Raw genomic sequence first — 23,097 nt, forward strand, 5'->3', positions numbered from 1 at the left:
TTCAACAAGTGAGTATCATTATATCTAGACTAAAAACAGTCATTTCCCTTATTAACCTGTATGCAGCTTACCGAATTTCCCGGAGGAACCCACCGGAGGGATTAATAAAGTTTTATCTAATCCCATCTAATATTTTATTTTTAGAGAGAACGGAAAACAAAAACTAACACCAGGAAACAATTAAAGATGCAGGAATCTCAGACAAACCTATCAGTGTGTACATCAATGAATGCATATATTAAAAAAATTGTAGAATTGTTTTATATATTTAAAATATTAGAAAAGATATTAAACTTTACCCCCTCTAGGCCAGCAATAGGCTTCTCCAGATCCTGCATTGGCTTCCCTCAGGTGACCCTGAATCCTCCCTTAGTTATGCTGCAATAGACGTAGGCTGCTGGGGATTCCCATGATGCATTGAGTTTTTCCTTTCCAGTCACCTTTCTCACTCACTATGTATTAACAGACCTCTCTGCATTGAATCATATCTGTTATTAACCTCTGTCTCTCTTCCACAGCATGTCTTTATCCTGTCTTCCTTCTCTCACCCCAACCAATCACAGCAGATGGCCCCGCCCCTCCCTGAGCCTGGTTCTGCCGGAGGTTTCTTCCTGTTAAAAGGGAGTTTTTCCTTCCCACTGTCGCCAAAGTGCTTGCTCATAGGGGCTCATATGATTGTTGGGTTTTTCCCTGTATCTATGAAGCGCCTTGAGGCGACTTTTGTTGTGATTTGCCACTATATAAATAAAATTGAATTGAATTGAGATCCAACAGGTTTCCAAAGACGGGGATTGGTCGCAGGCCTGTAGGGAAATTATTGGGTCTGTATGCTGAAAAAAGCAGCAGGAGAAGCAACAACACCAACAACAATATCAGAGCAACAGATGCAAACATGGTGATGCTGTGATTCAATGTATTCTGTTTCATCGGGCCTTTGTACACCCTAACCTTAACCCTTTACTGTACAAACACAGACAACCTTTGCACAGTCGTGGGGCCTGCAGAGGCACTGAATCGGGTTAGTCATTTGTTCGACACCGACTTGATCTACGCATGTCTGTGCCATCATAGGCAAGCAAATGTCTTCTATCACTGTTGCCACAGAACATAATGGTACCTATGATGCCTACTTCACTTTTAATTTAATATATAGAAATGCAAATATTTAAAATTGTACTTTTTGTTTTAATGTTTAACTGACAAAAGTTTAAAAAAAGAAAAACAATGGATGCCTGTATTAGGACTGTTTTTACAACTTCAGATATTTATTCTTGGATTTGCATGATTCACAATATTGGAAAAATACTGCATTTCAAATAGAGCTGGGCGATATGAGATTTTTTCATATCACGATATGTTTTTTTCATTTCAGGCGATAACGATATCTATCACGATATCAGCCAAATAACTATATTTGTAAGATTTAAATGTGCCGTTGCTCACAAGTAAAATGTGAAATAATCAGCAGCTTGTTTTTATTTAAATATTTATTTCCCATAATAAGTTCAACAGGGTAGATGTACTTAAGGAACATGAGACTTTTTCAGATAAATAAAGGCAAATATTGCAAACTACACAAAAGGCAGCCGCTAAAGCGTTTAAGTTTCAAAATAGAACAAACGAAACAGACTAAACTGTCAATTCCACTTAGAAACAAAATATTAATTCTAAAAATAAATCTTAGTTTGTTTTACAGAAGAACAGACAAAACTGACTAACTTTTGTCAATATCAAATAAACTGAGAACTAAAAGGAAATTCTCAATCTCTCCTTGTTGTATAGCTGAGCTTTTCAAACAGTTTTAACAGTTACTTTAGTCTGACAAAAGCCGAATTAGCGCTTCCAGTCAGAGACTGAGGCTACGTCCACACGTACACGGGTATTTTTGAAAACGGAGATTTTCGGTTTTCGTTTTAAAAAATAATCCCGTCCACACATAAAGGCAGAAATGAAGGAAAACGCTGCTATGAACATGCCAAAGCAGCAGGTGGCGCTAGATTCCTAACCGTGCCGAAATGTTGGCCAATCATAAGTCTAGAAGCCTCGGTGGGAAAAAGTAAACAAAGCTGGGGCATAGAAGCAGAACAGAGTCGTATGTGTGGAGGGACAGTAACTGTGTGTATATGTAAGCATTTAAACACTGCAGAGAGTAGAATTAACAGTATTGTAGAAATTCATTTCACCGAAACAATAACGTGGCGCACAGTGTGACGCATGCACCAGTTTATTGTATTTCCAGACTTGCTTTCGGCACAATTTACAGTGCACGCTACTCTGTTTTTTGTCAGACTTGAAATAGCCGAAATACCTTCACACTACGGAACTTCTATGGCTCTTCCGTTCGACAATCTCTCCGGCATTGGAACCATCATCTGTTTTCTCTTCGGTCACGCTCGGTTGATTTTTCTAGTCGGCACGCTCATTTCCTCCATTACCCGCTGGCTGCTTCCCAAACAAACACACTGCGGCTTGGCACTTGTGCTGTACGTTACAAGTCACGTGACGTGACGCTGCGGCTGTGATTGGTTCGGCTCTGCGCTACTTAATTTGGATTGGCTGACCTTTTAAAAAAAAAAAAAAGAGGACAAGAGCGGCGAGGTCTATCGCGATAGCTTAATTTCTCTATCGAGTAAAAGTTATATCGCGATACATATCGTTATCGTTCTATCGCCCAGCTCTAATTTCAAACCATCTTTTTAAAAATGTTGTACTGGTACTTGGAGCAGCTCCACCCACTTTCCTTTGATTGGCTGCTCCTCGGAAATCAAAGGTTTGAATATTATGTGGGTGGGCGTGATGTACTCCTGAGACGGTCGCATCAATGGGATCCATTTTTTCCCCAAGCTATTTGTAATCAGTTAGACCTGGTAAAACTGTAAATGTCTCATTATACAGGCAGAGGATGTCTGGGCTTCTTTGTGCCGCTCTCCACAGACTCCGCCCCCACAACCTGAACCTGGATGAGCTGTAGAAAACGGATGGATGGATACCATCACATAAAAATATATAAGCTTTCTGTAATTAATATTTAGAATATTTCTGTATTTTTAAGAGACAGTAAATTAAAATACATGTTGTAGATTTAACATAATTTTCATTTTTAAGGACAAACATGTTGAATAAATAGTATTTAAACATGAAAAGATAATGAAATACATATGTACTACAATAAAAATCTTTAATCCATGTTTAAGGTAAGAAGATGAAATATGAGCCCATAAAACTGTCAAAATACAAAACAAGAAACTACAAATCAAATCAAATCAAATCAAATCAAATCACTTTTATTGTCACATCACATGTGCAGGCACACTGGCACAGCACATGCGAGTGAAATTCTTGTGTGCGAGCCCCACAAGCAACAGAGATGTGCAAACACAACAACACAAACGAGCAAAATACAAGAATGGCCAACCTGAAACTAATAAATATATGTACAATATATAATAGTGTATGCATTTCTGGATGTGTATACTAAATATTTTCCTACGTGTGTGTGTGTGTGTGTGTGTGTGTGTGTGTGTGTGTGTGTATACACATTTTTACAAATTAAATAGTAAAAAAAAAAAAAAAAAAAAATAATAATAATAATAATAATAATAATAAAATATATAAAATATACAGAGTTGAATATGTGCAAAACAAGTGGCATTTATATACAGTATGGAGTGCATAATGTTGAAGTTCCAGTAGTGAAGCTGAGGTGTCTATGACGTGTTCAGCAGTCTGATGGCCTGGTGGAAGAAGCTGTCTCTCAGTCTGCTGGTACGGGACCGGATGCTGCAGAACCTCCTTCCTGATGGAAGCAGTCTGAACAGTTTATGGCTGGGGTGACTGGAGTCCTTGATGATCCTCCCCGCTTTCCTCAGGCAGCGCTTCCTGTAGATGTCCTGGAGGGAGGGAAGCTCACCTCCAATTATCCGTTCAGAGCACCGCACTACTCGCTGGAGAGCTTTGCAGTTGTAGGCGGTGCTGTTGCCATACCAGGTGGTGATGCATCCAGTGAGGATGCTCTCAATGGCACAGTGATAGAAGGTCCTGAGGATGCGGGGGCTCATGCCGAATCTTTTCAGTCTCCTGAGAAAGAAGAGGCGCTGCTGCGCCTTCTTCACTGTTTTGTTTGTGTGTACTGACCACATAAGATCCTCAGCCAGGTGTACGCCAAGGAACCGGAAGCTGCTCACTCTCTCCACAGCAGCGCCGTTGATGGTGATGGGGGTGTGTACTTCTCTGCACCTCCGGAAGTCCACTATCAACTCCTTTGTCTTTGCAACGTTGAAGGTGAGATGGTTGTCTTGACACCAGTGGGTCAGGGCGCTGACCTCCTCCCTGTAAGCCGTCTCATCACCGTTGGTGATAAATGGTAAATGGCCTGTATTTATATAGCGCTTTACTAGTCCCTAAGGACCCCAAAGCGCTTTACATATCCAGTCATCCACCCATTCACACACTGGTGATGGCAAGCTACATCGTAGCCACAGCCACCCTGGGGCGCACTGACAGAGGCGAGGCTGCCGGACACTGGCGCCACCGGGCCCTCTGACCACCACCAGTAGGCAACGGGTGAAGTGTCTTGCCCAAGGACACAACGACCGAGACTGTCCAAGCCGGGGCTCGAACCGGCAACCTTCCGATTACAAGGCCCCACCACTGTAGGGGCGATCGACCACTGTAGTGTCGTCCGCAAACTTCACAATGTTTGTTTAACAACCGAAAGTTATTATTATTATTATATCAAGTGAAAAAACTAATGATGTTATTTTTATTTGTATTTATAATAACTTCTGTGAAATGATGAAATTAAAAATTGTCTGTTAACCCATTTTAAGTTAAAGTGTTTCTTACCATCAAAATCTATAAAGACCTGTAATTCGGGCTGATGTAAAGACTATACATGTGTTTTGTGAGTTTTTAAATCTGGGACAGTTGTAAATGAGTTTCTGTTAATGTCTGAAAACCAGGAAGATCTGCTGAACAACCAATAACTAAAATTAATTGTCACAAAAGATGACCTCAAAAAAGAGTCTGCATAACCATGAGAGTGTAAAACAACACACACAAATCTGGGTTGTAATGGATTTATTGTTTCACTTCTATGAGAGAAAACACTCTTTATTAACACAATGATGGGTGTGGTGCGGTCAGCTGAGTGCACCATCCGCTCCGAGCTCCCTGACCTGCACTCAATCTACAGCAGGCGGTGCCGGACCAAGGCCAGGAAGATCGTGAAGGACCTCAGCCATCCCAACAACAGACTGTTCTCTCTGTTGAGGTCAGGAAAGCGATTCCGCTCCCTGAAGACCAACACAGAGAGACTGAGGAGGAGCTTCTTCCCGCAGGCGATACGGTCTCTCAATCACACCACCACACAGTCCTGACCCACACATATAGTTCTTACACACACACTGGACTTTCTGGACATTGTTTTCACTTCATCACTTAAATCACTTTAAGCATGTTTGCACTGCACAAGACATAATGTGGATCGCACAACACTGGTCACTATATTCTTCATTTCCAGTTAATACTTGTACAGCTGCTGTTATTGTGTATATATTTATTTAGATTTCTTCATACATTCTTATATAGTTCTATATTGTGTATTTTGTTGTACAGTTATTTTATTTTCAACTTTAATTTATATATTTTATCTTATTCTTCCCAGTTAAATTTACCCTTCATTCTAATTTGTGTTGTACAGTTATTTCATTTTTAACCTTAATTTATATTTTATTCCTTCCTAGTTAAATTTACCCTTTTTAATTTTTCATATTTATTTCCTATCTTATTCATAGCCTTTTCCTTTTTTGTTTTCTTTAGGTCACGAGCAGTTGTCCAAGCATTTCACTACATATCGTACTGTGTATGACTGTGTACGTGACAAATAAAATTTGAATTTGAATTTGAATTTGATTTGATTCACATCCACACATCTTTTTTTTTTTCCAAATTAGATGTTGGATGACTGTTGGTCAGGTTTTTTTTATATAGCTTCAAATCACACAAAGCGTTGCCTCAGGGTAGACCCTGCAGTATTTGGGAAAATCTAATACATAGTTTAGAGACTAATTAAGGATCAAACCCTATGTTGGGATAGGTGCACTCGCCCAATTTATGTATATTTTACTTTTGTGACTGTTGACTTTAAGGCAGCAGAAATTTATTTTTATTCAATTCTAAGTATGCCTCTATTTTTATCTGAGTCACTGAGCTACAGCGTCGGCACACCATCTCACTGTGGTGTCCTGAGTTGGATCTTCATGCTAAAAGGTTTGGGAGTTAAGGTGATCCCGTAGACCGGAGTGAAGTCTGGTTCTCCTGCGTCCTCGGGCCAGATGAACTGATATCTCATCAGCAGAGTCACCATGATGAGGAAGAGCTCCATACGAGCCAGACCCTCTCCGAGACAAATCCGAGGACCTGAGACATTAAAAAAGGTCTCAGTACCATGTAGTTCACATATTTGACAACATATTACAACCCTGTCTCTGCTGCTGCTCCAAGTAAGATTTGTCTATGCTCTTGTACCTGCAGAGAAAGGCATGAAAGCCTCTGGTTTAACAAACTCTCCTTGGTCATTTAGGAAGTTTTCTGGGTTGAATTCATGAGGGAATTTCCACTGTCCGTCCTCGTTGAGTACTGAGGTCAGATTCTGGATAATTACTGTACCCTGAAAAAACACCAAAACAATAAAAGACATTAAGAAAACTCTTCATTGCCTCTATTCCTAAAACCTATATAGCCGGTTGCCTCTTACCCTGGGAATGGAATATCCCATGAGCTCTGTGTCCCTGGTGGTGCAGTGGAAGACGCTGAGAGGAACAGTGTTGGCAACCCTCTGTACTTCATGAATCACTGCCTGGATTAAGACATGTTTTATGTAGCATAGAGCAAAAGACAAACAGTGCAGGCTCACTAGTACTAGCAGTTATCTAGTTTCTCTCTATAAAGAGATTGTAATGAATGAATGATTACAACAGCTATCCAAATCAATGGCTTCAATCAATGACAAAGCAAACTTTGTCCGAAGCCTCTCCCAGATGTTATAAGGTGAGAAGCATAAGGTCCATTGCAAAGCATTTGTCTCCGTCTTCATGTTTAATGTGAGTCTTCTTGTCTCTGTCTTTAGTATGTCTTCTATCCTTGAAAGTTGTGCATTGTCAACACTAGGGGTGCAACAATACATGTGTTTGTATTGAACTGTTGGATACAGTGCTTTCGGTTCGGTACGCATATGTATCGAACAATACAAAATTTTTCATTTATTTTATCAACTTTTCTTCTGATGATGCTGTCTGTGTTGAGAGTTCAGTGGATCTGCGTTTGACTACTCCGCCTAGGCTGCATTGTCGAGCACAGATCCACTAAGCACCGCCCATATGCATTCACTCAAGCTAGCGAGACAGAAGTTAAGCTCGTTGCAACATGGCAACTGCCTCAACGCTACCCGAAATTGAACCTCCCGCACCATCGTTCAGATCTGGCGTTTGGAACTATTTTGGTTTTCATGTGAAGCATGACCCTGATGGTAAACACGTCATGGACAAAAGTACAACAGTATGTTGGATTGTGTCACGCAATGCTCAATTCCATCGGTGGGAACACAACGAATATGACTGCACATTTATGTCGACATCACCCTAGTGCAAAGACAAGTGGAAGCAGACAAAAACAACAACAAGCACACATGCTACAAACTCTACCCGAGTCATTTAGACAGCCGTTAGCACATGGTTATAAGAGGGCAAAAGAAATAGACAGGGCAATTGCAACTTTTATTGCTGTCAATGACAGCGTGCAGCAAACAATCAGACAGCATTCAAGATGTGGCTTCAGTCTCGCAACGATGGCGACTATCAACACTACAGGGCCCTTCAATCGGCCACGAAGAAGGCAATAGTAGCGGCAAAGGCGTCACATTATGACAAACTCTACAAAGAACTGGACATGCCTGGGGGAGCGAACAAAATCTACCGCCTCGCCAGAAACCGCCATCGAGCAACGCAGGACATCGGCCAGGTCAAACACATCAAGGATGCCAACCATCAGATCCTCCATGACCTGCCCATCATTCTCAAACGTTGGAGCAAGTATTTCTCAATTACCGCCCAATTCGACTCCTGTGCCACACCATGAAGATTTTCGAGCTGATCATCAACGCCAGGCTGCAAGAAATCGTCACAATAACGCCCAACCAGTGTGGCTTCGTCAAAGGATGCGGCACAATAGATGCCATCTATGAGGCCCGCCTGCTGTTGGAGAAGCACCGAGAGAAGAAGACCATCTATGTGGTCTTCCTCGACCAGGAAAAGGCTTTCGACCGAGTCCCTCATGACCTGATCTGGCACTCTCTGCGATCACACAGGGTCCCCGAGGCCTACGTCAATTGGATCAAGCTCTTGTACAGAAATGTGACCAGCAGAGTCAGAAGCCCAGTGGGAACATCACCACCTTTCAACATCACTGTGGGCGTGCACCACGGCTCCGTGCTGTCCCCGCTTGTCTTCATCCTCTGCATGGACACTGCGACCACTGACCTCCAAGCTCCCCACCCTTGGACACTCCTCAATGCTGATGATGTCTTCCTCGCAGCTGAATCTCGAATGGAGCTGCAACACCAAACATAGCAATGGAAGACACGCCTGATTGAGTACGGGCTGAGGTTGAAAAAAACTGAGTACTTAGAAGCCGGCCCCCAAACTGACAGCACCTGGCAAGAGTATCTCACTTCAAGTACCTCGGATCAATGATCAGCAACGATGGCGACATCCTGCCAGACGTACGAGCCAGGATTAATGCGGCCTGGATGAAGTGAAGCCAAGTCAATGGTGTCCTGTGCGACCGACGAATGCCTGACCGCCTCAAGTCGAAGATCTACAAGAGCGTTGTGCACCCTGTGGCCATTTACGGATCAGTGTTGGCCAGCCGCCGCAAAGCACGAACAGGCCCTTCACACAATGGAAATGCGGATGCTGCGATAGTGCCTGGGCCTGACACGATGGGACCACGTCACGAACATCGACATCAGAAAGCGGCTGGGCATCGCACCAATTACGGAGAAGATGCAAGGAGCGCGACTGCGATGGTACGGGCATGTGGTCAGAAGTGACAAAAAATTGGTGGCAAGAACAGCACTGCGACTCAGCCCCCAAGGCCGGCGACCAAGGGGCAGACCAAAAAGGCGATGGATGGACCGAATTAAAGACGACGTAAAGATTGGCGCCAACCTGAACGACGCCCTTGAGCGTGCTGAGTGGAGGCGGCTTTGCAGAAAAGCGGACCCCGCAGAGCGGAAATAACACTGGGAGGAAGAAGATTGTTTTGTTGTTTCAGCAGCATTTAATTGAAAAACTGTACTTTTGAGGTAAAAGAAATATTTATAATTCTAATAAATTGCAAATGAAAAAAGGCATGAACATTTTTTTGTATCGAAAAAATATCAAACCATGACACCAAAGTGTCGAACCGAACCATCAATTTTGTGTATTGTCGAACGCCTAGTCGACATATAAATGCTTCTGTTTTTGTTTTGTTTTGTATCTGTAAGCAGACCATAGCAAAAAAATTTGTAACTTGTGTAAATATCTTTTACAAACACAAATCCTTTTTACACACTCACAAATTCTCCTCTATAGATGCGGAAACATAAAACTTTCAGATATTTGGGTTTACAAGGTTAAAAAATATTTATGACCAAAATTTGAGCCCACATAATCTAATAAACAATGAACCGTAACTGGGAAACCTAGAAGCTTATAACTAAATGAACTTAAACGCAAACCATCAACATAAATGAAAACTCAAAACGCTGGCTCGATCATGACAATACTACAGCGACATAACCAGTCGAAATGTTCAGTCTGCAATACCCTGCATTTGGGTCTTCTTGTCTTCATTGTAAAATATGAGTAAACATATGACCAGACATATGTTGTATGATTTGTACCTGCACGTAGGGCATATTGTGTCTATCTTCAAAACTGGCGCGGTCCTTCCCGTCTAACACTCGGTCTATCTCGTGCTGACATCGTTCTGTGGGAGATGTTGCATCATACAATGTGTTGTAAAGAAAGTCAAAAACAAATGTTACATAACAAACAACAGTTAATGATATTTAAAGAGAAAATGAAAATTAGCAATGTGGTAAATGCCACGAGTGAAAGATGAACTAAACATAGGATTAGTCAAGTTTTTAATAATGGGTGCTTTTCATTTGCTGTAATTCTGCATTGTTTTTCGACACCCTAACATGAACAAAACAAACAAATTCAAGACAAATTCATATGTAATTTCACAGGCTTATAGACCATTTCCAGCTACTTCTAAGTATACCTTATTAGGTTCTAACATGGGAATTGTTGCATATTACTAAAAGATTGTGAAAGCACAGCTCTAGCAGGGACTCTTTTTGTTCACAGTAAAAAGCAAAATCTTGGATCAAAATCATTTGTTTTAGTCTAGCGTACAAAAACATCTGGTGTGCACAAAGTAATATCTAGTGCACAGATAACGCAAATAAAACACGGCAGTGTAGTGTAATATTTTACTATAAATGTGCCAACAAGTTGAATTTTTCTTGATTATAAATGAGTACGGGGGGAGTTGTATTACCTTGTATGTGTGGATAGTTCATCAGGTAAAGAAAACCAGTAAGAAGCGTGTTAGAGGTGGTGCCAGTCCCAGCGAAGTGAAGATTCAGCGAGTACATAATGAGCTCTTCTTCTGAAAATGCAGACTCTTCATCAACTCTCTAAAAATGCAGAGAGTGATAATTGTACGAAACATTCAAGCAAGACAAAAATGTATCTTATCATACATATAAGAGTATGAGTGTTATACTTGTGTAACAAGATACTGAGTAAATACTGAGAATTTCCATTTATTTATTGCTTTCCTTTTCACGCTCACACACCTTCTCCAGTTCATCCAGGTAGCAGTCAATAAAGTCTCGTGGCTCTCCGGGAACTCGGGTCTCTCTGTGCTCGCTCACCATGCGACGTGAAAGATTCTTATAAATCTAAAACATGCAATTCTTCATTACTTTTCGTTTTTCACTGACAGTGTGCATGCGTATGTTTCTATCTTTATTGTACAAACGTGTGTTAAGAATGATCTTCAACATTACCTCCATTTTCTTAAAGGCCTTTTGGAAGGGCAGTGGCAGGTTACGTATTATAGGAAAAGAGTCATACAGCTGCAGAAAAACAACCAAACAACATAATTGGTGGAAGAAGACGTATTGCTGAAGATAACTTTTAAGATTTTTATTTGACTGGCAAAACTATGTTGGATGGACAGTCAACAAGTCGATACAAAGTCCATTCTGACTTCTAAACAATAAGAGCATAGCAGTGATTTCACAGTGGATTTTGATCTTGAAGACGTTTCACCTTCAGCTCTAGACTGAGCTGAAGACTGTAGCCATGTTGGCATGCTCCAGGCAGTCTCACAGACCTGTTAGGAAACTGTAAACACTTTGCCTCGATAGCATTGCTGTCAGTTTTACTCACCGTGGCCCACGGTCCATTGACTATCTTTGAAACCTCGGTAAAGACTTCAACAAACAGTTTGATTAACTCATCATCGTACTTGTAGCGTCTAGCAAACAGAACCTGGCAGATGATGTTGGAGGCTGCATTATGAAACATAACCTTAGGGCTCATTGTTTTACCTGTAGGAGACATAATGAAACAAGACAGCACTGTACGAGAGTACAAATCAATATTCTGAAACCAACAGCACTGTGCAAAACTGTTGTGTGAACCCATCGATGAACATACCAACGTTCTTTTCCAGGGTACTGATGATGTGTTTGATCTCGTCATGAATTCTCTCCCCCATTGAATTCTTTCCCAGACCAAAGTTCCTCAAAGTCATCAAAGCAAAGCGACGCTGTTCCCTCCACTTAGAGCCATAATCTGCCATAATGACTCCTACAACAGGTTGAGCAACATAAAGAAGAAAGAACTCAAAAATGTTCCCTGTTCCAAAGCTCTCCAACCTCTTGGCCTAAAACGTAAGTGAACAATTGATCCTCACAGTGTAGTTTAAAGTCAGTAAAACATCAGCAACATCAACTTTCCCAGGTAGGAAACATAAACCACTGTGAGTCTGTTTCGCTTGTTTTGATGCACGCGAAAGTCACGACAGGGGCACTGGAGAAGCAGCAACAAAACACCCACCAAAACATACATTTGACTCTGAGTCGCACTTAGAATTTCTGATAAAGAAGATTTTACTATTATTCCATTATACCTCATATAACATATGATGTAAATTCTACCTTTCCCATCACTGAGCTCATTAATGAATGAGGTCGTCCAGCAAAATCAGCAGCCTTGGTCACCATAGCCTCCTTCATGGCCTTTACACCATTGATGACTACAGCTGGTTTACAACCGATGAAAATACTGTAGACATCTCCATAAGACTTCCTCAGCTGGGAGGAAACAAAATGACATGTTTGAAATCCATGCGTCACACCCTCAGATGAATATTACATTTTGAAGGGGCTTTAAACATATTTACCGACCAGAGGAATTAACATTTTATATGGTCTAAAGCAGCTATGAAAAAAATTGAATTAAATGTAATTTATGTCCTTAATATTTTTCTACTATGACCTGAAAATAGGACCCTGTGTACGCATCCTGCTAGACACAGCTTGTGGCATATTAGTAAAGCTATATTGACAAATTATACTCAATAAAATAATTGTTTTTTTGAAGCATATACTGCTCTTTTATTATTTTATATAAAGAAACATAAAGATGGGGCGACCGTGGCTCAGGGGGTTGGGAAGCGTCTCTGTAACCTGAAGGTCGCCGGTTCGATCCGCGGGCTCTCTGTCCTGGTCGTTGTGTCCTTGGGCAAGACACTTTACCCTACTGGTGTTGGCCAGAGGGGCTGATGGTGCGATATGGCAGCCTCGCTTCTGTCAGTCTGCCCCAGGGCAGCTGTGGCTACAACCGTAGCTTGCCTGCACCAGTGTGTGAATGCGAGAGTGAATGAATAGTGGCATTGTAAAGCGATTTGGGTGCCTTGAAAAGCGCTATATAAATCCAATCCATTATTATTATTATTATAATTATAACCCCCTTCACACATACAGAAAAACTCTGTTGGCAAATACTGACTTATCAAGAAGGTAAGGTCCAATCTGTATTGGCTGGGTAAATGCCAACTGTGCAGAGAGTCAGTTTTATACCAACAACATATTAGGCAATCACAGTAAAAAGGTAAGATCAGTACTGTTAACCCTTTAAGACCTACCATAGAACCAAGTCCGCCAGAGCTTATATTATATTTTTACATGCTGTGGAGCCATTTTTGGGAGCATTTCAAGTTGCTATACATCAATACAACCATTATAGCCCAGATTTTAATAATATGTCTGCATTAAGTGCATAGTAATTACATAAATTGCAAAAAAGTGCAATAAACTACAAAAAAAATTGAAAATCGTTTTTGCTTTTTTAACATATATTTCTAGTTAGAGAAATTTAAGAGGCTTATCCCAAACAAGTTGCACAAAATAGTTTCCCACCACAGGAAATTTATTTTGATTGTCTTCATAGTTTTATTTTTGAAATACACCAATTTTTATACACTGCAGGAAAAACGAAAATAAATATTATACAACAAATTTGCAAAAAAGCAGCATGTGTATCAAAATAAACTATTTCCAGCAGTGCAATATGAGTCCTCAGCATCCCAGAAACGACACAGAAAGTCATAAAGTCAAACATAACTTTTAAAAACACCAGTATAGGCTCATGAGGCCCTGATGGTAAAAAAAAAAACAAACTACATTTCCGCAAAATGACGTCACTTCCGGTTTCGGGCAGGTAATGGCGGACATGCAAAAGTTCACGCTGACGTCTATTCCAATGTAGGAAGTGTTATGAACAGCTGATTGGATGGCAAAGCGTGTTTCTGGAATATTATGTTTTTGTTGCTGCAAGTGCTTTTTATGCAGTTTTTGCAAAGCTATATGTGGAAGGAAACTGTGACTTAGGACAAGCTGATGGCATAAGATGTACAGGGAGTGTAGAATTATTAGGCAAATGAGTATTTTGTCCACATCATCCTCTTCATGCATGTTGTCTTACTCCAAGCTGTATAGGCTCGAAAGCCTACTACCAATTAAGCATATTAGGTGATGTGCATCTAGGTAATGAGAAGGGGTGTGGTCTAATGACATCAACACCCTATATCAGGTGTGCATAATTATTAGGCAACTTCCTTTCCTTTGGCAAAATGGGTCAAAAGAAGGACTTGACAGGCTCAGAAAAGTCAAAAATAGTGAGAGATCTTGCAGAGGGATGCAGCAGTCTCAAAATTGCAAAGCTTCTGAAGCGTGATCATCGAACAATCAAGCGTTTCATTCAAAATAGTCAACAGGGTCGCAAGAAGCGTGTGGAAAAACCAAGGCGCAAAATAACTGCCCATGAACTGAGAAAAGTCAAGCGTGCAGCTGCCAAGATGCCACTTGCCACCAGTTTGGCCATATTTCAGAGCTGCAACATCACTGGAGTGCCCAAAAGCACAAGGTGTGCAATACTCAGAGACATGGCCAAGGTAAGAAAGGCTGAAAGACGACCACCACTGAACAAGACACACAAGCTGAAACGTCAAGACTGGGCCAAGAAATATCTCAAGACTGGTTTTTCTAAGGTTTTATGGACTGATGAAATGAGAGTGAGTCTTGATGGGCCAGATGGATGGGCCCGTGGCTGGATTGGTAAAGGGCAGAGAGCTCCAGTCCCACTCAGACGCCAGCAAGGTGGAGGTGGAGTACTGGTTTGGGCTGGTATCATCAAAGATGAGCTTGTGGGGCCTTTTCGGGTTGAGGATGGAGTCAAGCTCAACTCCCAGTCCTACTGCCAGTTTCTGGAAGACACCTTCTTCAAGCAGTGGTACAGGAAGAAGTCTGCATCCTTCAAGAAAAACATGATTTTCATGCAGGACAATGCTCCATCACACGCGTCCAAGTACTCCACAGCGTGGCTGCAAGAAAGGGTATAAAAGAAGAAAAACTAATGACATGGCCTCCTTGTTCACCTGATCTGAACCCCATTGAGAACCTGTGGTCCATCATCAAATGTGAGATTTACAAGGAGGGAAAACAGTACACCTCTCTGAACAGTGTCTGGGAGGCTGTGGTTGCTGCTGCACGCAATGTTGATGGTGAACAGATCAAAACACTGACAGAATCCATGGATGGCAGGCTTTTGAGTGTCCTTGCAAAGAAAGGTGGCTATATTGGTCGCTGATTTGTTTTTGTTTTGTTTTTGAATGTCAGAAATGTATATTTGTGAATGTGGAGATGTTATATTGGTGTCACTGGTAAAAATAAATAATTGAAATGGGTATATATTTGTTTTTTGTTAAGTTGCCTAATAATTATGCACAGTAATAGTCACCTGCACACACAGATATCCCCCTAAAATAGCTCAAACTAAAAACAAACTAAAAACTACTTCCAAAAACATTCAGCTTTGATATTAATGAGTTTTTTGGGTTCATTGAGAACATGGTTGTTGTTCAATAATAAAATTATTCCTCAGAAATACAACTTGCCTAATAATTCTGCACTCCCTGTAAGTATAACTCCGGTTTCATATGCAAAAAAATTAGCTACCGGGATTTAAAAATAGTTACGCAAAACAGAGCGTGCCCGCTCCGACCAGCTTTAAAGGGTTAAGTGCCTGTATGTGAATGGCCCATTTTTCCTTACTTAAAATGATAAAACAACACAATTCAACAAACAGCATTTTTATTACCTTCTCAAAATCTTTCAAGGGGTTCTCTAGGCTCAGGTGAAAAACGCTGCCCAGTAGGGGCACGTTAAGAGGTCCTGGTGGAAAGTTCTTGGGCCTCCAGGATTTGAGATGAAGGATGGCGATCCAAATGAAGAGCCATAGCAGCACAAGTGAAGCAAACATGTTGAGACAGATAGGAATGCACTGAAAAAAAGAGTAGTGTACATGGTTAGCCTCTTTTAAAGGGGTAGTTCAGTCGTTGGCCCTCCCTTTTCTGTTTGTGTACTTTCAAATAAAAGCATGTCAAGCTAAAAAAAAAAAAATTTGTGCACGGTTTCCATATGGAAAAGATATATATATAGAAATCTTATAAATTTTCTGTCTTGTGTGAAACTTGTATGAAAAGCATACAAGAGTGAAAACAGATATAAGATCCCTAGAAAAATTATATAAATGAAACTTGTGTCATGGTCCTGGGTCGTGCGACCCAGTGTTTTGTGTTTAGTCTATTTTGATGTTTATTGTTTGTTTGGGTTCATTAAGTTATTCCAGCTCATTTGTAATTATATCACCCTTGTATTAAGCCTCCCTTGCCCTTCATGTGTTTATGTCTGTGTGTCTTGTGTTGTCAAGTTCATGCTGTCGCTTCTGTCATCTTCCCCTGTACTCCGTCTCCCTGGTTCGTGCGTCTACCTGTCATGAGTCATGTCTGCATGGTTATGTTTAGTTCATGTCATGTCTAATCTCCATGTTTCCTGTTTTACTTTGAAAGTCTGTATTCAATGTCAGTGTATTTAGTTTCACCTCTCCTGTCCTGTCGTTAGGTTCATGTGTGTCAGCTGTGCTCCCATGTGTGGCCACTTCCCCTGATCATCCCTCATGTGTATTTAGTCTCGGTGTTTCATGCAGTCTGTGTCGCGTCGTCTGTGTTCCCACCCCATAGCCTTACCATAGTTTGTTCCCAGTTTAGGTTTCTGTTTAGTTACTGCTCTTGTGCTGCCCTCATTCTTGTTTCTTTTGTGTCCATCAGCCACAATTAAAGGCTCGCTTTTGTTTAAGTTCACTCCCGTATTCTCACTTGTGTCTGCACCTGAGTCCTCCTCACACTCTCCACACGGTCTGCCACTGCGGACCGTGACAACTTGTATGTTTTGGATACTTATTAAAACAATATATGAAAGTGGCCACTTTCATGAGTAAATCATATGAGCCTTATATGATTCACTATATGAAGTAGGCCACATCTTATGCAAGTCTTTTCCATATGGGTGTCTAGTAAGTAGCAGATCCTCAAACTCATTTTTGAAGACCCATTGGAATTCATTCACAAACTATGTGAACTGTTAGAATGATTAAGTAAAGCTGTTTTTTTAAAATTATTTTTATATACACATTTCAGCTCATTATAATGGATTGCATTTATATAGCGCTTTACAATGTCACTATTCATTCACTCTCACATTCACACACTGGTGGAGGCAGCTGCAGGTGTAGCCACAGCTGCCCTGGGGCAGACTGACAGAAGTGAGGCTGCCATATCGCGCCATCGGCCCCTCTGGCCAACACCAGTAGGCAAGTAGGGTAAAGTGTCTTGCCCAAGGACACAACGACCAGGACAGAGAGCCCAGGGATCGAACCGGCGCTTCCCAACCCCCTGAGCCACGGTCGCCCCCATTAGCTTGCTGCCGTGTTTTTGAGGGTCGGGATCCTCATTCAGCGCTTCGACTGAATTGAAATATTGAGACTGACGTAGAGCACAGAGCGTCTTCTTGCAGCATGCTTACACATCACACTGGTTGACAGTCAGGATGATATTTTCTGGGAAAAGGAAGTCCGAACAGAATGTCCAGATCTTAGATAATAAATAGAATCAGTAGGATGATATTAATTCATCAAGGCTAGGCAGGGAGGTGTTTTCTTTTCTGGCTCTGTCATTCCAGGAAAAGGAGGAGATCCGAGGTTGAACGTGGATGGAGAGAAGACAATAGGGAGACAGCAGGCCATTGTCGAGATGAAATATTATTTTACTGTCACTATTCATAATCCTTATTATTACTGTTGCATCATTTATGATTTATCATTGTTATCATTTTATTGACACATTTATTGAAACTGGTGAGGTTATATTAAAGTCTGTATTTCAGGTGTTAGCATAAGCACATAATAATCTTTCATTGCAGGTGCAACTGTAATCATGTTATACACATATTGCATACTTAAAGGGTTGAAGCTCGGTTAAGTTAATTAATGGTTTGAAGCTACGGGCCAGCTATGTCTGGCCGATCAATGGAGCAAAGTTCAGCTATTGAAAGGTTGCCTACATGTTTACAGTATAATTTACTACATATTGCCTGTGTGAATTCAGCAGGCTGCACTGGAGTTTGCCTGGTCACAGATGATGTAGAGGGGGGGGGTCGTGCACTTAGAGTAACGACACAGACACATAGCCTGTCTGGGTAAACTGACTGCAAGTGTTGTTTAAGTCTGGACAAGCAGAATAACAGGATGCATCTGGAGGAACTGAAAGAGGAACTGTTCTGTTTTAGTGACGCGAGGTACTGGTCATCATAAGTATAAATATTACACCCACCTATTGTAGGGGGAGATGGAGCTTGATGTTTTGCAGAGCCGATCTTCACCACATATATGTGTTTTAATAAAATAATTTGTGTTGACCGACTGTGGACTTTCAGTCGTATGTCTCTTCCTCAAAATTCGAACGCGACACCATGTTGCTTCCGGAAGAAGATAGTCATAATAAAATGTGTTATTCTTGAGGTATAAAACTGTACAGCCCGATTCAGAGTCATGTTTTCGTGTGAAGACAGACGACTGATTTCACAGAGAAGTCCAGCACTTGTAATTTTAACTGCCGAAGCAACTTAAATGTTTTTAAAAGACACATATTTCTTCTGTACTTCCTTCTAGAAAAACTGAACACAACAGAACCCAGAAATGCCTGCATTAACCATACTTACCAATATTTCATGCACAAAATTATGACTTGTCAGTATTTTCTTCTCTGAATTTGTTTGTTCTGTATTCACAAATTCAGAATTTCCACAGACTATGTATGCAAACATGCACAATACTACACAAAATCACCAAATAGCGAAAATACAAAATACAAAAAGTACTTACAAGTCAAATCAGATCAGAATTAGAACAAAATAACTAACCAAAAGACACAGCCCTTTAACCCTGGTTCATAGATTATTTAATCTGAGTTTTAAAGTGACTTCCTGTCATGAAACAGCAGGGGTGGAAGTAACGAATTACAAATACTCACGTTACTGTAATTAAGTACATTTTTTGGGTACTTGTACTTTTACGAGTAATTTTTCAAGTGTGTAATTTTACTCATACTTGAGTACAACTTACACCATGTAATCTACTTCGCTACTTATAAAATCAAAAGTCACTACTGAGTACGCCCACAATTTGAATTAATATTCAAACCTTTCGTCTGCATTTTTGCAGCCAATAAGGCCGTGCAATCGCAACCGCGCCAATTTAAGACGTAAGCAAAGAATAAACTCCGCTGCAGCAGCAGGCACAGGTGTCTGGAGGTGCTAAATGGTGGAGTATAAACTACTTTATAGACGAAAGATTTGGAGACAAAGAAGCCAAAATGGAGACAGAGGACAACACTGTCAACCATGAAAACGACGTAGAAAAGACGGAGGACGCGTGCCCGTGGCCATACCTGGAGGAATTTTTCGTGTACAGAGGAAGAAAAGGAGACAGCGTCCAGATGCAGTGCAAACTTTGTTTGACCTCTACAGTCATTTCAGCTTACAAGACTTCAGCATCTAATCTAAAAAAACACATTGAGGTAAGAGCTTTTACAACTATACGTGTATGATATTGCTTTCTTATTTTCCATGTGTGTTAAGGTTACTAGTTTGGCTAAGATATTGTCACCGCCATTGGTTAGCCTGATATTAAAATAAGACGGAGCTAGCTAATGTGCGTGTGTGCATGCATAACTGAGCTACAATTCGTAGGAATGTTTTAGCTTATTATTTGGATAACCACCGTCATTACAATAAATTAAACTTGTAGTCATTTAAAACTCACAGGCCTACAATCAGCTGGCCTATTTAAAAAAACAAACAAACAAAAAAACAAACAAACAACAAAAACTTGAACACAGTGCTGAGCTGCATCTCAAATTAATCTTCCAGCTCTCAGCTGACATGTACCAGAGCCCGATTGATGGATCAGTTGATCAGTATCATTGGCCTGATACAGGTCTATCATAGTGACATGGCTCTTAATCAGTAGGGTTATATGTTTCCCAATATGATATCTTTTTTTAAAGAACATAATGTGGATTGGTTTTATTTGTTAGCTGTATGGGCAGCATTTTTGTGTATGTGATCCCTTTTCTTAAATTAGATTTGCTAGATACACATATTTTGCTCTCTTAGTATTTTTAGGACCTGACTAATACTGAAAACTTTAGGGTGATACTGATAAAAAGGAGTTAAAAATTTAGATACTGATACATTGGTCGATACTCTTTTTACAGATAGTATACAGATTACAGAACTTAGAATGTATACAGAAATTCATGTTTTTTGCAATGATCGTTCAAAATTGGTTTACACTTGTGAATAAATACAGCAATATATCTGCAAAATTTGACCAATTCACCACTCTTTTATACTATGCTCAACAATCAAAGATTAGCTCAAGTCTAGTTGAATAATGTTTTAAAAATGTGTTTTCTTTTAGTGTTAATCACAGTGATGTTATGAAGTAATGTATGAACCTGACGTATGATAATATTTATCTCTACAGAGGAAACATCCATCGAAGACTGAGCAGTACAATATCACTGTGGCATCAACATCTCGACAGCGAAAGACCACAGCCACACCAAACAAGCTCTCAGCAAATACACAAGCCAAGTTACCAGACCTGATGTTGAGAGCTGCAAACAAACATGTTCCACAAGCAACTGTTGACAGCTTGTCATCAATTTCATATGTGAGGGTCTACAGCCATTTGCAGTGGTAGAACAGCCATCTTTCAAAGAATTGGTTACCACATTACAACCTCAAGCCAAAGTCATCTCCAGACCCACTGTCCGTGCCAGAATCTGTGAAGCTGCTGATCACATGAAGATGACTTTGGTTGCAGCATTGGATAAAGTCAAATTTGTTGCTACCACTACTGATTGTTGGTCAGCTCATCAGAAAAGTTACCTTGGAGTCACATGCCATTGGATAGAGGAAGCGTCCCTGGAAAGAAGATCTGCAGCACTAGCATGCAAAAGATTGAGAGGGTCTCACACATTTGACATGCTTGCTGGTGCGCTTGATGATATCCATTGCCAATACAAGATTAGAGGCAAAGTTGTAAGAACCACAACTGATAGTGGATCCAACTTTGTCAAGGCCTTCCACATGTTTGGGGCACAAAATGATGCAGATGAAGCTGAAGATGAAGCAGACCCAGAAACTATTGACCTGACTGACCATATTGACTACCATGAGGCAAGTGCAATTCTTGATGAAGACTCTGGTTTGGAGTATCAACTCCCACCTCATCAGCGATGTGCATGTCACCTGCTAAACCTTGTGGCAACAACTGATGCTGCCCTAACAGAGAGCATGAATGAAACCTACAAGAGGCTCTCCCGTGCAACCTTTGCAAAATGCCAGGCCATTTGGAACAAAACTGGCCGGTCTCATTTGGCTAATGAAGTGGTAGAGGACAAGTGTGAGCTACAGATCATTCGTCCCAATGCAACACGGTGGAATTCAACCTACCTTGCCATTGAAAGGATAATACGCATCATTGATGAGAAGGGGGAAGATGCCATCAGGAGCATTTGTGAGTTCAAGGTGAAAATGTGAGTAAAATTGGACACCTACCAATATGGTTTCAAATTTTGTGAATTTTCCTTAATGGATGGTTAAAAACGTGAGCAGACTCTTAATATTAAATCAGAAGATCCCTATTATAGTCATGGTGGGTTTTGTTGTTGTGTCTTACAGGTTGAGTCCTGCAGAAGTTGCATTCCTAAGGGAGTACTGTACCACCATGAAGCCACTGGTGAAAGCTTCAAACATCCTTCAGTCTGAGTCCACTTCCTTTATGGGATGGCTCCTGCCAGTAATCCAACAACTACTGTCCAAACTTAGCAGGCTGGAGACATCAAGCACGACATGCGTGCCACTCATCAGAGCCCTGCAAAATGGCCTTCAAAAGCGTTTTGGAGCGATGATGGAGGATCCAGAGTTGGCTGCAGCTGCAGTCCTCTTACCCAAGTTCAAGACTTCCTGGACTGACAGAGCAGATGTAACAGAGGCTGGTAAGGATTCATGTGATCCCACTTTTGTGTATTTTTACATTTGAACACATGCTTAAGTGAGTATTTCACCTAATACATTGTAAGTTATTGATGGTCTGTCCTGAATACTAAACAATCCTTTTTGAGAATTTGCCGATTTTAAATTTGTGTTCAGGAATAATCACTGAAATTTAAATAACAAAATTGTGTTATCTACTTGCAATTACAGCCTTGACATACATCAAACAACATCTTGAAACGACAGAGCATGAGAGTGAGGATTAGCAAAGAGAGTCATCTGATGAAGATGAATTCTTCTCCAGACCAATCTCCAGAAGGCTGCAAAGTGCAATTGAGCTTGATGGTTATCTTGCTTGTGCCACAGACACCATGGAGCTGCTGCACTCCTCAGCCATCAAAAACCTCTCTCTTAAACTGAACACAGCTCTGCCTGCTTCTGCTGCGTGTGAACGACTTTTTAGCTGTGCTGGTCTACTCTTCACTGCCAAACGAAGTCGGATTGCCTCTGTTAATTTAGAAAACCAGCTCGTGCTGAAACTGAACAAAAGGTTCAGAAAGTAAAGTGTGAAAGAAATGCTAAGACTTTAAGACACTCCTGCCTGTTGTTCAGTGTATGGGGAAAAGTTTAAACGGTTCTACGCATGTTCAGAAACATTTTTGTCATTGTTTTAACAAACAAAATTCCTCCTTTTATATCTACATTTATTTACAAAACAAGTTACCTTTCTATACCTTGTTCATCTGAAAAATGTGCTTTGAACATAAATATTTATACTGGTGAATCGAGTTGAATGCCTGCTATTGACAACAGAATAAAACATCAGTCTGTTAAAAAGTAATTAATACTCTGAGTAGTTTTTGAGAACAGTACTTTGTACTTTTACTCAAGTATTTTTTTAACACCAGTACTTTTACTTGTAATTGAGTACAATTTAACCAGTGTAACAGTACTTGCACTTGAGTACAAATTTTGAGTACTCTTTCCACCTCTGTGAAACAGCTGTGTGA

At 40.7% G+C, this 23,097-nt stretch overlaps 1 protein-coding gene and 1 long non-coding RNA gene across 3 annotated transcripts in view; one reads left to right on the forward strand and one right to left on the reverse strand.

Annotated features, from left to right (window-relative positions):
• Positions 1 to 22,384, forward strand: part of LOC146704145 (uncharacterized) — an 88,981-nt gene extending 66,597 nt beyond the window's left edge. Inside the window, exons 2-3 of the long non-coding RNA XR_014921137.1 lie at positions 21,962 to 22,089; positions 22,298 to 22,384. This is a non-coding gene — a long non-coding RNA (uncharacterized LOC146704145). The remainder of the gene's footprint in view (positions 1 to 21,961; positions 22,090 to 22,297) is intronic.
• Positions 5,065 to 15,962, reverse strand: LOC146704148 (cytochrome P450 2F2-like). 2 transcript variants are annotated; one of them, XM_085461124.1, is made up of 11 exons: positions 15,786 to 15,962; positions 12,296 to 12,439; positions 11,781 to 11,967; positions 11,511 to 11,671; positions 11,126 to 11,194; positions 10,913 to 11,017; positions 10,612 to 10,750; positions 9,947 to 10,032; positions 6,758 to 6,859; positions 6,529 to 6,670; positions 5,065 to 6,420 (listed from the first exon to the last, which is right to left on the reverse strand). In XM_085461124.1, exons 1-11 carry the CDS (start codon positions 15,945 to 15,947, stop codon positions 6,233 to 6,235), a joined length of 1,485 nt encoding a protein of 494 aa, XP_085317250.1. In that variant the 5' UTR covers positions 15,948 to 15,962; the 3' UTR covers positions 5,065 to 6,232. The 2 variants fall into 2 exon arrangements, with proteins under 2 accessions (XP_085317250.1, XP_085317249.1); XM_085461123.1 differs by having other exon boundaries at positions 11,781 to 11,942; positions 12,268 to 12,439.
• Positions 22,385 to 23,097: the final 713 nt, after the last annotated feature.

This window comes from Copadichromis virginalis, linkage group LG7 (assembly GCF_057382275.1).
Source record: "Copadichromis virginalis isolate Kocher_CV1m ecotype Utaka linkage group LG7, C_Virginalis_male_GT1.1, whole genome shotgun sequence".
In the NCBI taxonomy this organism is placed as follows: Eukaryota; Metazoa; Chordata; class Actinopteri; order Cichliformes; family Cichlidae; genus Copadichromis; species Copadichromis virginalis.